The sequence below is a fragment of the Peromyscus maniculatus genome, chromosome 5 (assembly GCF_049852395.1).
Source record: "Peromyscus maniculatus bairdii isolate BWxNUB_F1_BW_parent chromosome 5, HU_Pman_BW_mat_3.1, whole genome shotgun sequence".
Classification (NCBI taxonomy): domain Eukaryota; kingdom Metazoa; phylum Chordata; class Mammalia; order Rodentia; family Cricetidae; genus Peromyscus; species Peromyscus maniculatus.
In genome coordinates this window covers 53,008,918-53,021,791 of record NC_134856.1, presented here as the reverse complement: position 1 = coordinate 53,021,791, position 12,874 = coordinate 53,008,918, and the positions used below count along the sequence as shown (strand labels likewise).

The 12,874-nt window shown below is 53.7% G+C and overlaps 1 protein-coding gene and 1 long non-coding RNA gene across 4 annotated transcripts; one reads left to right on the top strand and one right to left on the bottom strand.

Annotated features, from left to right (window-relative positions):
• Positions 1-5,315: 5,315 nt before the first annotated feature.
• On the bottom strand, positions 5,316-9,466 carry Adad2 (adenosine deaminase domain containing 2). Of its 3 annotated transcripts, none has more exons than XM_006990171.4 (10): positions 9,035-9,466; positions 8,066-8,206; positions 7,456-7,503; positions 7,223-7,348; positions 6,991-7,141; positions 6,722-6,889; positions 6,389-6,618; positions 6,055-6,298; positions 5,718-5,838; positions 5,316-5,624 (listed from the first exon to the last, which is right to left on the bottom strand). In XM_006990171.4, the coding sequence occupies exons 1-10, from the start codon at positions 9,384-9,386 to the stop codon at positions 5,520-5,522; spliced, it is 1,686 nt and encodes a 561-aa protein (XP_006990233.1). In that variant the 5' UTR covers positions 9,387-9,466; the 3' UTR covers positions 5,316-5,519. The 3 variants fall into 3 exon arrangements, with proteins under 3 accessions (XP_006990233.1, XP_042133705.1, XP_076428324.1); XM_042277771.2 differs by having other exon boundaries at positions 9,368-9,447; XM_076572209.1 differs by lacking the exon at positions 6,722-6,889 and having other exon boundaries at positions 9,035-9,450.
• A 186-nt stretch (positions 9,467-9,652) lies between these two features.
• On the top strand, positions 9,653-12,393 carry LOC121829443 (uncharacterized). Its single transcript, XR_013051334.1, has 4 exons — positions 9,653-9,790; positions 11,693-11,765; positions 12,048-12,115; positions 12,280-12,393. It is a non-coding gene; the product is annotated as an uncharacterized LOC121829443 (long non-coding RNA).
• Positions 12,394-12,874: the final 481 nt, after the last annotated feature.

The following is a 12,874-nucleotide window of genomic DNA, read 5'->3' as shown; positions in this document are numbered from 1 at the left end:
CATTGAGGACAGTGAGGTCTTGGGAAAATGAGAGGGCTGCTCCACAAGAGAGGGGAGAGAGTGAGGTAGTTATCCATGGGTGAGGACCACACTGCCCATCAGGGATGCTGGGCCCCATGCCTTCACATCTAATCATCACTTAACCTCACCACAGCCGCCTCCTGCTCCGTGAGGAAACTGAGGCACAATGTAGACATCCCAAGGTCATCAGGTGATGGATTAAAGAATTAAGCCCAGTGTGTGTGGCTCTAGCCTCTCGGCTCCTTACTGACCCGCAGAGCCCCCCCTCATCACATGTGTACCCCAGATGGTCCCCTACTGTGGACGCAGAGTCAGCACCGAATTTCCTATGACGGACTGCAGAGCTAAGACTGCTCCTAACAGTAACCGGCGTCTGGGAATGGAGCTCAGTTGGTAGTTTGCCTGGTGTGCATAAACCCTCGGGATGATTCCCAGAACTGGGGGGACTAGCTGTGGAGGTACACAGCTGCAACCCCAGCACCAGGAGGCAGAGCTGGGAGGATCACCACAAGGTCCAAGTCAGCCGGGAATATATAGTCCTAAAAAACAAAAACAAAAACAACCCTGCAAAACAAAACCAAAAAACAAGCTGCCTGCCCAGGGATGAAAATTTAAATCTACACAAAGTCCTGGTACAGACTCTCACAGCACTTTCTTCATGATTGCTGAGATGTCCTTTAGCGGGGGAGTGGACACACACTGGTCCATGCTGGGTGGAGCACTCCAGTCAGTACTTGGAGGTGGAGTTGAGGGTGGAGCCTGACATGTGTGTTGCTAAGGGAACAGGGACAAGGCAGGGGCATCTGGGAAGTCTACCTCTGTCTGGTTCTATTGTGAACCGGGGTCTCTTACTTGACCTGGCAGTTACTGATTCGACGAGGCTGGAGTCCAGGAGATCTCCTTGCCTCTGACTCCCGGCACTGCAAGTGCTTTGCATGTGGAGCTGGGTCCCAGCCCCACCGAGTCCTGTCTAGAGCAGGTTCTGTCCTCACCCAGACACATTTCTGTGAAGAGAGCCCCTACAATGCTGGTGTTCTAATCACAGCTTGTCCGTGCCCCCCTCCTCCCAACTCCCAGGCAGGAGACTCAAAGGGAGGAGACATGACATAAACAGTCTCCCTCCAGGACTGATGGCAGACGGGACCTGAAGACAGTCAGGAGCCAGGAACAGCCCTGTCTACTCCTGGCTGAACCCTACCATCAGCTTGCAGCCTGGATGGCTGGGATCCATATTCACTTGCCACACGGGGGACCTAGGAACTAGGAAGGCAGAGCAGAGCCTTGGTCCCCTGAGTCCATGCTTCTACTGGGTGCATACTCTGCCACTGGAACGGAGATGAAACCCGAGAGACAGACAGCACGATGCAGAGCCTGCTGAGGTCCAGAAAAGTTCCCACAGGCTAGGGCTGTAGGGAAGGGGGCTGGAAGTTGAGGAAGGCACCCAAGAAGCCTTGCAGGAGTGTGCCAGGATAGGTTACATCAGCTCCCAATTTAAATATGCTACTGTCAGCAAAACTTCCCCCCCCCCCCGGGGGGGGGGGGGTGATCAGGCCAAGAAGACATTAACAGACTCCGTCACCCTGAGATAATAGAGTCCAGTGAAGGGAGCTAGGCAGATACTGTGTAAGGTAAAGACAGGCTGGGGAGGGAAGGATCGGCAGGCCCAAAGGTACAGCGAAGGGACAAAGAGTACTTCTTGGCAGATCACAGCAGAGTTAATGTCATTTTGAATAACTTGTTTACTCAGTGATTATGTGATTAATGGGTACCACGGGCTCGGGGACATAAAACCGAGGCAGAGTGGCTGATCCATTTCTGGGCCTGGCTGCCATCACCACTGCGGTAGGAATAGTCCATCAACTTAAGTCGTCTCCCGGGGCAAATAGTGGGTAGTAAGTGGGCTAATGAATAGATGTGGGGTTTCCAGAACCCTCATCTCTGGAAAATCACAAGCATGAGAAATGATTTCAAAAGTGTCAAGAAGAAGGTTACCAGCTTCCTTGTATCGCCTCTCTCAGCAAGAGGCTCACCGAGGCCTTTACCTGGTGGGCTCCTGAGGACTCAATTTTCTGTTGTGGCCCTTCTACCCCCCTGCCTGCTCTCTGACCTTTGCTTAGCCTGATGACCCTGGCTCTACCTAACCTCTCCAAACATGCGGACCTGACTGGGAGGAATGCAGATCTCCACAGCAGCCCAGAGCTGCAGAACAAAGGCAGGGACAGCTGAGCCAGGAGGAAACCAGCAATGACCTCACTTGGTCCTCTTTTTATAGGTCAGCAAAATAGGGCTCAGAGAGGTTGAGTCAAATCCAAGGTCACGGTAAAGAGTCCAGCAGCCCTGGCCGGCTACTGAGATGGGAGAGTACAGACGGCAGGCGGCCCTCACTGTGGTCTTCCAGGAGGCCTGCCTCACCTTGTAAAGATGACCACTTCTATCCTGCAGAGTGCCACACAAGCATGAGGGCCTAAGCTCAGTCCCCAGCACCTAGAGCCAGTGAGATGGCTCAGTAGGCAAAGGTGTCTGCCTTCAAACCCAATGACCTAAGTTCAATTCCCCAGACCCATATGGCAGGAGAGAATCGACTTCCTGAAAGCTGCCCTCTGGCTTCCACTTGGGAGAGGTTATGTGTATGCCCCCCCACCACTTTTTTTAGTTTAAAAATTAAAGCTTTGTGGCAGTGCCTATACCGGGGAGTGGAGACAGGAGGGTCCCAGGGGCTCAGTGGCTGCCAGCCAGCCCAGCCCAGACACATAACCCCAGGACTACAGGAGACCCTGTCTCAAAACATGGTGGAAGCAATTAAGGAAGATATCCAGTGTCAACCTCTGGTCTCTCCTGCACCTGCACACACACACACACACACACACACCATATATTTGTCTTCTAGATCTGGGTGGAGACACTTCATTTAAAATAACTCTCAGTTCCACCCATCTTCCTGCCAATGCCATTTCGCTGTTCTTTCCGGCTACACACAACTCCATTGTGTCTATGTACTGCATAGACATGATTATTCATTCATCGGTTGACAGACATCTGGACTGGCTCCGTTTCCTGGCTATTGTGAATAGAGCAGCGATGAACACGGACATGCAGATGCCCCTGTGGTAGGACTCAGACTCTAGAGTAAACACCCAGGAGTGTACAGCTGGCCTGTATGGAAGTTGTTTTTGGAGAAACCCACCACACTGATTTCCTTAGTAGCTGTGGAGATGTTCAATCTCAGGGGGATTAAAGGTCTCCTCGGGGAAGAGTTAAAAACACAAAAAGGCAGCAAAATACAAGCAGCAGCAGGAGGAGGAAGTGAGGCAGGGGCAGGGGTGGGGTGGGAGTGGGGTGAGACCGACAAGATGGACAGAGGGCTGTGGGAGGGGAAGATCAACCAACCAATCACTTTCGTACACCAATCTAAACGAAAAATATTAAAATACATTACAGTATTCTCATATAACTTATGCCCAGCCTGGCACGGTGGGAGCTAGACCTGGCATGAGGCTCTACCCCAGAGCTTCCCCTCCTGCATGCTTCAGTTCCTCTCAGAATCATCTGTAATACAGAGTGAGGCATGAACAATATATAAATAGGTGTCAGGCTGGGTTATCTAGGGAGTAATGGAATCTACAAATCAGGTACATGTTGGGGATTATTATTTAAGGTGTGTTACTTTTGCTTATGTTGCATTTGTTTAACTCTGTGAAGCTGTGATACTGTGCCTGTCTAAAACACCTGATGGTCTAATAAAGAACTGAACAGCCAATAGCAAGGCAGGAGAAAGGAGAGGCGGGCTGGCAGGCAGAGAGGATATATAGAAGGAGAAATCTGGGAGGAAGAAGTAGAGGGGGGAGGAGGAGGACGTCAGGGGCCAGCCACCCAACTACACAACCAGCAACAGAGTAAGAAACGGTTACAGAAGAAAGAAAAGGTAAAAGCCCAGAGCAAAAGGCAGACGGGTTAATTTAAGAAAAGCTGGCAACAAACAAGCCAAGCTAAGTCCAGGCATTTATAATTAAGACTAAGCCTCCATGAGTGACTATTTGGGAGCTGGGTGATCCCCCACCGCAAGAGTAAGGAACAAACCACAGGCACACATGGATTTTTCTGCCATGGGTGTTCTGATCTGCTGCCACTTGACTCTGCAGACGTGTGACCTGCAGATACAGGGCCTGGTATCTCTCTCCACAAGTCTACCAGTGTGCACACAGGCTCAGAGGCTGACCATGGGACACAAGGTAGAGAGACCAACCTGGCCCTGAACAACAGCTCTGGGCGGAGCCATCTGTATCAGTTAATGGCCAACAGAGAGACAGATCAAGAGGCCAACAGGACACACAGACTCGGGGTTGTTAGAATGGGCAACACTGTTGAGGCTGGGGAGTCATCTGATTGGCTATCTGAATGCCTGGGCTGCTCCAGTTTAAGCCCAAAGGCAGAACCAGAGTACCAATGTTCTAATCCCTGGTTCCAATCTGAAGGCCCAGGCACCAAAGCACCTGTGTCCACACCCGAGAAGAATGCCGGTTCATACCTCCCAGCACTGCTGCTCCCGTTTGCCATGTCCCTCTCCACCCACCCCGAGTTAAACGCTGCTCCCTAGAGCTACTTCAGATGCCCAGGACACGTGTGCATCCCTTAGCCGGCCATGTTCCCACAGAACACTAGCCATCAACATCAGCAGCCTTGACCAGCTTAACCGGGCCTCTCCATGTCAGTGCGCTCTGAACCGGGAAAGGAGGGGGATGCGGAGAGCTTTGGGCTGTGGAATGGGGGTGCGGGGCCAACACCAGCTCCCTGAACTGGCAGGGCTCCAGGTTTGCAGATGCAGCCATCTTCCTTCTGCATCCACTGCGGCACCCTGGAGGGGAGGGCGGAAGCAGCATCCACCCTCAACTGGAAAGTGCTGGCTTCTCCACAGTGGGCAGCGGCGGGCTTCTGCAGCCAAGTGCCCCAGAGAAAGGACTCCCGGTGCCTGCTGCCACCCCGCATCCTTCAATATGGGCACTTAACCCACAAAACACCGCAAGAGCCAGCACAGGACCCATGTGTTCCTAGCTCCCCAAGCCTAAGCCTCAGAAAGGAAGGGATTCAGGCCTCACAGGCAAGAAAATGCTCCCAGCCTGCTCTCCTGCTCCACCCGGACCTGCGCCAGCATTCGGACCCTCCCAAGTCTACTTTCAGGTCTGCAAACTGGATGACAGCAGAGTAGTTCTGGAGGGCAGGGTCTGAGCTCCCACTTGTGGTGGCATGAAAGGCTCCTCACAATGACCCACTACCTCAACACCCCCAAACACACAGACTACTAGTGATCATTTCTTTATTCAAACGAGACATCCAAGAGTCTCTGCTCTTCAACTACTGGGTATTGCCGGACACCCCCCACCCCCCGCAATTAGCCCTGCCCTCCCCCACTATGCTTTCCACCTCCCCTTGCTTGGCCTCCAGTAGGTTCTCCCACTGGAGAGGTCCAAGTCCACCAGGGTCCTTGTCCCTCGAAGTCTGGATCAGTGTGTGAATTTACCCACCAGTGGCTTTGAGGGCCAGGCCCCCAGGCCCTGCTGGTCCAGCAGGAGAGAGAGCTGCTGGCGAGCTTCCCTGTAGGGCACAGCCTAGCGTGGAGAGGAGGAGACAGGATGAGTAAGTCATCTGTCCGCTAAGAGTGTTGTGAGTGGAGGAGAGGGTCGGAGAGAAAGGAAGTCCACCTTGGCAGCCTCGTAGGTCTTCAGAGACAGGAGCTGGGGCTTCTCCAGAGCTTTGGCAACCTGGCGGAACCCCGCGAGAAAGGCCGCTTTACAGAGGCGGGAGGCGGGTCCGGTGCTGGCCCTGAGAAGACACGCGGTGGTCACTGGGAAAGAATAGGCAGGCCTGCCCACGCCACTCACACAATCTCTTCCTGCCCAGGGCCTGTGTTATCGGAGTCACAGGAGGCACAAGCCACCCCAGTGCTCTTACCCTGTGTGTGTGTGTGGGGGGGGGGATGAGGTGCCCTACCCATGAGCTCCCTGCTAATAAGGCTCAGTCCCACAGGGCCCTCCTCACTCAGTCTTCACACATCCAGTGGTCACATCAACAACTTCGATGTCAGGATCCCCCAGGCTCCAGTTGAGGCTCAGGCCATGGCAGGCGCTGGGCATGGGGTCGGAGGGGGCCACCAGGGGCCCAGCAAACAGGTGCAAGGTGGTGCGGACATATGGATATGGAAGACATGACCCCAAGGCACTGTCCAGTCTAGGCCGGGAATGAATGGCCCTGTTCACAGTTGGAGGGTCATGGCAGGGGTCAGCTGTGGGCAGAAGGCACAGGGCGTGGCCTGAGTCACCATATCCTCCTCACTCACAGCCCATTCTCTGCCCCAGCTCTTTGTGCCCCTCACCTAGGACGAGACTGGTGGCATACAGTGGTGGCAGGAAGTGGGCCAGCAGCCCACCGCCCAGCCCAAGGACAGCCCAACGTGCCAACTTGTCACTGGCTGAAAGGCAGCCCACGTGGCTATTGCGGAGGGCAGGCGCCACATAGGATACAGGTTTCAGCTGCCCGCAGACATGGGCCTGCAGACGGAAGGCTGATCTGTGCAGGTCACTGTCTTCTGAGGCCAGCGGGAAGCTGTGGAGGTGGGAGAAGGGGGCAGAAGCCCAGAATCAGGGCACTCTTCACACCCTGATTCCCCCACAATGAAACCGAGGGACCACCAGCCCCAGACACGTACTAGCTGTCATGGGCCGCCCCCTTGGGAGTGTTGCTCACATACAGATGCAGGAAGACCCCGGGCTTGAGGGCGAAGGGGGGTCCAGGCCCAGGCTGGGGGGCCAGCACTGACCGCTCCTTGCCCTTGGGACCCCCCTGTGTGGCCAGCAGGAGCTGCCGGAAGAAGTACCTGGGAGTGACAGGCAGGGGGTGGGGTGGGGTAATGGTCCTAGGCAGCCTGCCACAGACACCCCACCCCCCACCCCCCACCCACGCCTGCCTGCCCCTCACCTCAGCAGGGCCCTGCGGGCGATCACCAAACCATGGCAGTCGTGGAGCCGCCGGCCAGAGAACTCCAGCCAGCCAGCATAGCTGCTGCTGCCTGTGCCCAGCGCCACCAGCTCGTAGGTCTCTTTGGAGTGACCAATCATGCCTTGGACCTCTGTGCAGGAAGGGACAGAAAACTCAGGCCGGGGGCCTGAGCTTGTGTGTGGATATGGGATGGGGGCAGGGCAATTCCTACCCCTCTCCAGGATGACTGCGGCCACCGTCCCCTTACAGGCCTGGTACGGTGAGCTGTCCTTCAGCAGTCGGTCCAGGCCGGCACTGACCACAGCTGCACAGCGCTGCTCATGGGTCACGATATTCTCTGCACAATGACCAGAGGACAGTGCAGGACCCACAAGTCATGCTTCCCCCGCCCTGCCCTCCTGCCCTGAGAGCAGGCACCAGGGGTCGAGCCAAGTGCCTCCCTACCGGTGCCGAGGGAGGTGAGCAGAGACTGGCGGGGAGTCACAGGGGGCTCTGAAAGAGACAAGAGGAGCTAGCTGCACGGGTGCTGAGTCTTCCCATCCTTTGGGAGGCCAAGCAGAGGAGGCAAAGTCTCCACCTTCCAGGCACAGAGTCCACCAGCAGCTGCTCTTGCGCTCCCTAGCTCCAGTGTGGGACATCAGCAGAGGCCGCCCATTTCTCCATGCTGATGCCCAGATGGGGCTGTAGACCTACACCCCCCCCACACACACACCCCACCATACACACCCACATCCCCCCACACCCACTACACTCCCATACCCCAACACACACACCCCCACCATACACACACTACACCCCCCCACACCACACCACACACATACACCCCACCATACACCCCACCACCACACCTCCCCATACCCCACCATACATACACTACACCCCACACACCACACAATACACACCACCATACACACTTACACCCACACCCACACACCACCATACACTCCCACCCTCCCACATACACACACACCTTACCATATGCTCCTAGCCCCCACATGCACACACCACATGCACACATACACACAGTTGCCCACCCCAGTTAGGCCATGGCTACCTGGTCTTTCCAGCTGCTTCCGGATATACTGAAGGGCAGAGAGGGCTGCCTGCTGTTTGGCCTCCATCTTGCTTTTCCCTGTTCCCGCAGGACAGACCAACCCATCCAGCTCTGCACACACAGAGAATGAGGAGTCTGGACCTGGGGAAGAGATCTTGAGGAAGGCGCCTCCTGGACGTCAGCCCCATCTCCACCATTTCTAGAAGGGATTTATCAACCCTAGCCTCCTCCTTCCCCGTAATCCTCCTGACTCCTGACAAGAGATGACAATCAGATCAACAAGGAGGGTCTAGCACACTAAGTGGGCACTCTACAGGCAGCAGGTGGTGTGTGTCTTTCCATGATATCCCCATTGCGAACTCAACCTGGCTTTCACAGAGCCTTCTGGAACAAGCATGAACGACAGGAAGGGTAGGCACTTTGGGGGAGGTAGCATAGAACCTAGGAGGAAGTTCCCCCACCCCATAGGACAGCTTCCTGCCTGCCACCAGACTCAGCCTTTTATTTTTCTCTTCCAGGGACCCTCCTCTTAAAAGCTCTTTCTGTTCAACACCATCAACTCAGGTGTAACAGCCCAAGAGCAGGTTAAAAAAAAAAAAAAAATCTCAGAATTGGGTCACCTGATCCAAGGATACGAACACACTTAAGTTCCTTCAGGTGTGTGCAATCCTTTTGGGGACAGTGGCACTCCCCATGATCAAGGTGCAGTCTCCAACCCAGACAACTGTGATTGCATGAAACTAGCCCTTTTCACCGGAGGTGGCCGATGGAGACGTTTGCTTAGCTGCAGCCTTGAAGGCATCAGATCCTTCAAGCTGTTCACCTCGCTTCTTTGTGAATGGGGTTTACCTGGGGGACCCCAGGCTCATCGTGGCCAGCTCAGCAGGTCACTGGAGGAAGCCTGACCTTCCTGCATTAATTAGTGGCTCCTTCACCCCACAACAGACACACACCTGCCCCAGGCCCCACCTGTGGTCTGGTCCTCCAGGAAGGTCAGAGAGACGCCCAGGTTAGCCACGCACTGGGTGAGCAGGGCCACCGCCTGCACTGGGGGCGGGTCCCTGGGCAGCAGGCTAAGCCCCCGGGCGTCCATAGGGAAGTCGCCCGCGGCCCCCGCGCGCAGGACCGAGCCCCTCGGGGCCTTACAGGCCTCCTCGCGGCCCTCCTGCTCCCTAACCAGCCCAGGTTCAGGGGTCCCAGGTGCCCCGCCCCCAGCCTCGGTGGACTCCTGGCCTCCCGAGGGCCTCCAGGGTCCGGGGCTGATCTGCAGCGACGCTGCCAGTCGAGGCCTCCTGCGCCCACCCTCGTCCACGCTCGCCATGGCCGCACCAGACCTCGCACCGCGCCCTTTTTTACGTGGAGCATGTGGCACACAGCTGATCGTGAACTCCGCCTCTGCCTGGAGCCGGCCAATGACAGACCGCGCCGCTGTGATGGACGCTGCGACCAGCCAATGGGGAAGCTTGTCTCACGGAGCGGTGGTGTGGACCCTTACTGGCTACCCGCCACCCGCCAACTGTGCTGCGCGAGGGCAGGTCTCGTGAGGGCTTGCACCGTTAGCCTCTGCTCTTGACGCGTGGGAGTGGAAGGCTGAGGGTTTGCAGGCTTTCCTCCCCGACCACAGCCCATCTTAGCCCCCTTACCTGTACCAGGGTCCTTGTCCCTTGTATGGCCGGATATGGCGCTCTAAAACCTCTCGCCGGACCTTCTTGAAGTCAAACAGAAGTGCGAGCTAGCCCCAGATGAGCCCTTGTCTATCTCCCCTTCCCAGAAAACTTGGCGTTTGGGTTGGAAAATACCACAAGGTGTCAGTTATTTAAAATGAGTGGAGTGGGGCTGGCAAGATAGCTCAGCAGGCATTTGCCTCCAAGCCCAGGAACCCGAGTTCAATTCTTGGGGCCCACAGGTTAAGTGCAAAGACTCAGTTGCCAGAAGTTTACTGTGGTCTCCACATACCTGCCGTGACATGTTCACTCACACGCATACACACAAATGTAATTTTAAGTAAGGGGATTAAAGTGACGGGGGATAGAGAAAAAAATAAGATGAAGGCAGAGGTGCCGGCAATTAACACAGTATCGGCTATGGAAAGTGATGCTAAAGGCTTGTAACTACGTAAATATTTGACGAGGTTGGACACTATAGGCTTGTGTGGGTTGTTTGTTTTGTGTTTTTTTGAGACAGGGTTTCTCTGTGAGACCATCCTGGAACTCACTCTGTAGACCAGACTGGCCTCGAACTCATTGAGATCTATGCCTCTGCCTCTCAACTGCTGGGATTAAAGGCGTGTGCCGCCACTGCCCAGCAGTTCATTTGTTTTATTGAGTGTTGGATATATGTTACTAGATTACACTGCAGCTTATTCAAAGCAAACCAGGAGGACCTGGAATTAGCCTCTGTGGAGAAATTAGTGTCTATAAGGGTGATGTAGAATACTGGTGTGATAGGCAAAATGATGGTCTCCCCAAGATATCCACACCCTAGTCCCCAGAGCCGAGGAATATATGATGGAATTTGACAAGGGGAAATCAAAGTTTCTAATCAGCTAATTTTATTTGTTTGTGTGTTTGTTTGTTTGTTTGTTTGTTTGAGACAGAGTTTCTTTGTGTAGCCCTGGCTATCCTGAAACTTGCTCAGTATCCCAGGCTGACATCGAACTCAGAGATCCACCTGCCTTTGCCTTCTGAGTGCTGGGATTAAAGGTATGTGCCACCATGGCCAGGCTAATCCGATAACTTTAGAAGAATATGTCTTGGATTATCTAGGCAGGCCCAGTGTAACCACAACCATCCTTATTGGAAGAGAATTGGAGGCAGTATCATGAGGAAGATTCAAGTAGCCATTGTTAGCTTGAAGATGGAGGGAGATGTATGCTGTGGAATGTCAGAGGCTTCCAGAAGCTGGAAAAGGCAAAACACAGTAGTTTCTCCCTTCTCCAGATGCCCCTGCTCGTACTGTGACTTTGGTCCAGCGGGTCTGTGTTGGACCCCTGACCTCTAGAAGTGTAAGAAATTGTACTGTGTTAGATTTCTGGTAACGTCACAGTGTGTGTGGGGGGGGCGGGAACTGACTTATATGATCTTCAAGCTTGGCATAGGAGTATACAGCTGATCCCAGTACTCAGAGGATTGAGGCAGGAGATTTGAGAGTTTGAGGCCACCTGAGCCATACAGCAAGGCCCTGTCTCAAAATGAATAGTCTGCAGTGGTTTTGCATATATGCACCCCAAAATAATTTCTAAAAAACTAGGTAGCCCCAATTCTTAATCTCAAAGTTATTGGCAAAATGTCTTTTTTGTTGTTGTTATATTATAATCATTATTTTAAATCTATTTCACCTAAACTATAGGGATGCTGCCTTAGGTCATTTCATTTATGAAAAATGCATCCTACGCTGACCTCATTGGCAAAGCTGGTCCTCAGAGGCAGACCAGTCTGCCAAGCCAGACTTGAATTCTATCAGGAGCAGTCTGACATCATTTTTCAATTTGAATAAGTATGCAGGCATTGCCCTAAGAGAACCAACTCATCTCATTCTCGCGCCGCCGACTCAGTGTTTAGGTCATGTTGGGTGGGGGTTTTGCCAGACAGACAAATTCCGCCCTTACCTTTTGAAGTCTGTTTCTAGGCTTGAGAACTAAAGTAAGCTGTGACCTGGCCAGTAAGTCAAAGTGTCCATGAAATGGTGCAGCAAGACTGATGTAATTTTCTTCTCTTTTTGAGAAGACTTGTGAAACTATAACACACCTACAGAAAACGGTACAGATGGTTCACGCTGAACATGCCCTTGTGCTGTGGAATACGGTTCTCTGGGCAGGCTACGGCCATTGCCATCTTGAAAAGAGACCAACTGTAATCTGTAATTACTCACATGAGACCCTCCCTGGATCAAATCTGTTCAAGTGCCCGCAGAGAAGGAGGGTCTGGGGAGGGTCCTCAGGGCCTCACCTGAAATGACAGCTGTTCCTCCACTCTTACCCCAGCTGCACATAATCCTGCCCAGCTCCAGACTGTCTTAGCAGATGCTGGAGTGTCTACAGTAGATGGAAGGGTAACTAAAGGGTCGGGGAGCTCCTATCTAGGCACCTATGCTGCAGTGGGGCTTGGGGGCAGTGCAGCTGCTTGGGGGATCACTCACCTTCCTATAAATAACTCCAGTGAACTCACTGGTTCACTGAGCTGAACTTCAGTGGCATCATTTCTTTGGTCTTCCAGTGCCTTCTTTACTGAGGTAAAGACAGGTACACAGGTCTTTGCACAGGTACAGACCCCTGGGGAATGGCACACACCGCCATGTGAGCAGCACTCAGTGAAAAAGCAGACAGACCCGTCATCTCACAAAGCCCGTCCTCGTCTCTTCATGGCGCCCTCTTCCAGGGCCTCCTGCAGGGTATGTGCTGTCTCCTGGCACCTTCCTGTTTGGCACCTAGTCTAGGGCAGCACTCCATGAGGGAAAATGGTGACTGTGACTGTGAAAGAGAAGGTGGAAAGGGGCCATCTGACTCCAGGCACTGTCCAAATACAAATTGTACAGCTGGAAGTTGACAATCTGCAAATTGATTTAAAAAAACAAAAACACAATAAAACAGGGCCTCATGTATTCCATTCTGGCCTCCAACTTGCTATGTAGCCAAAAATGACCTTGACATTCTGGTCCTCCTGCCTCTTCTGCAGATTTCTGGAATTACAGGTATGGGCCACCACTGGTTTATGGGGTCCTGGGACTAGAACCCAGGGTTTTGTGCTTGCTAAGCCATCACCCTACCAGCTGAGCCTCCTCCCAACACCTCTTGCAAATTGATTCTTTTTT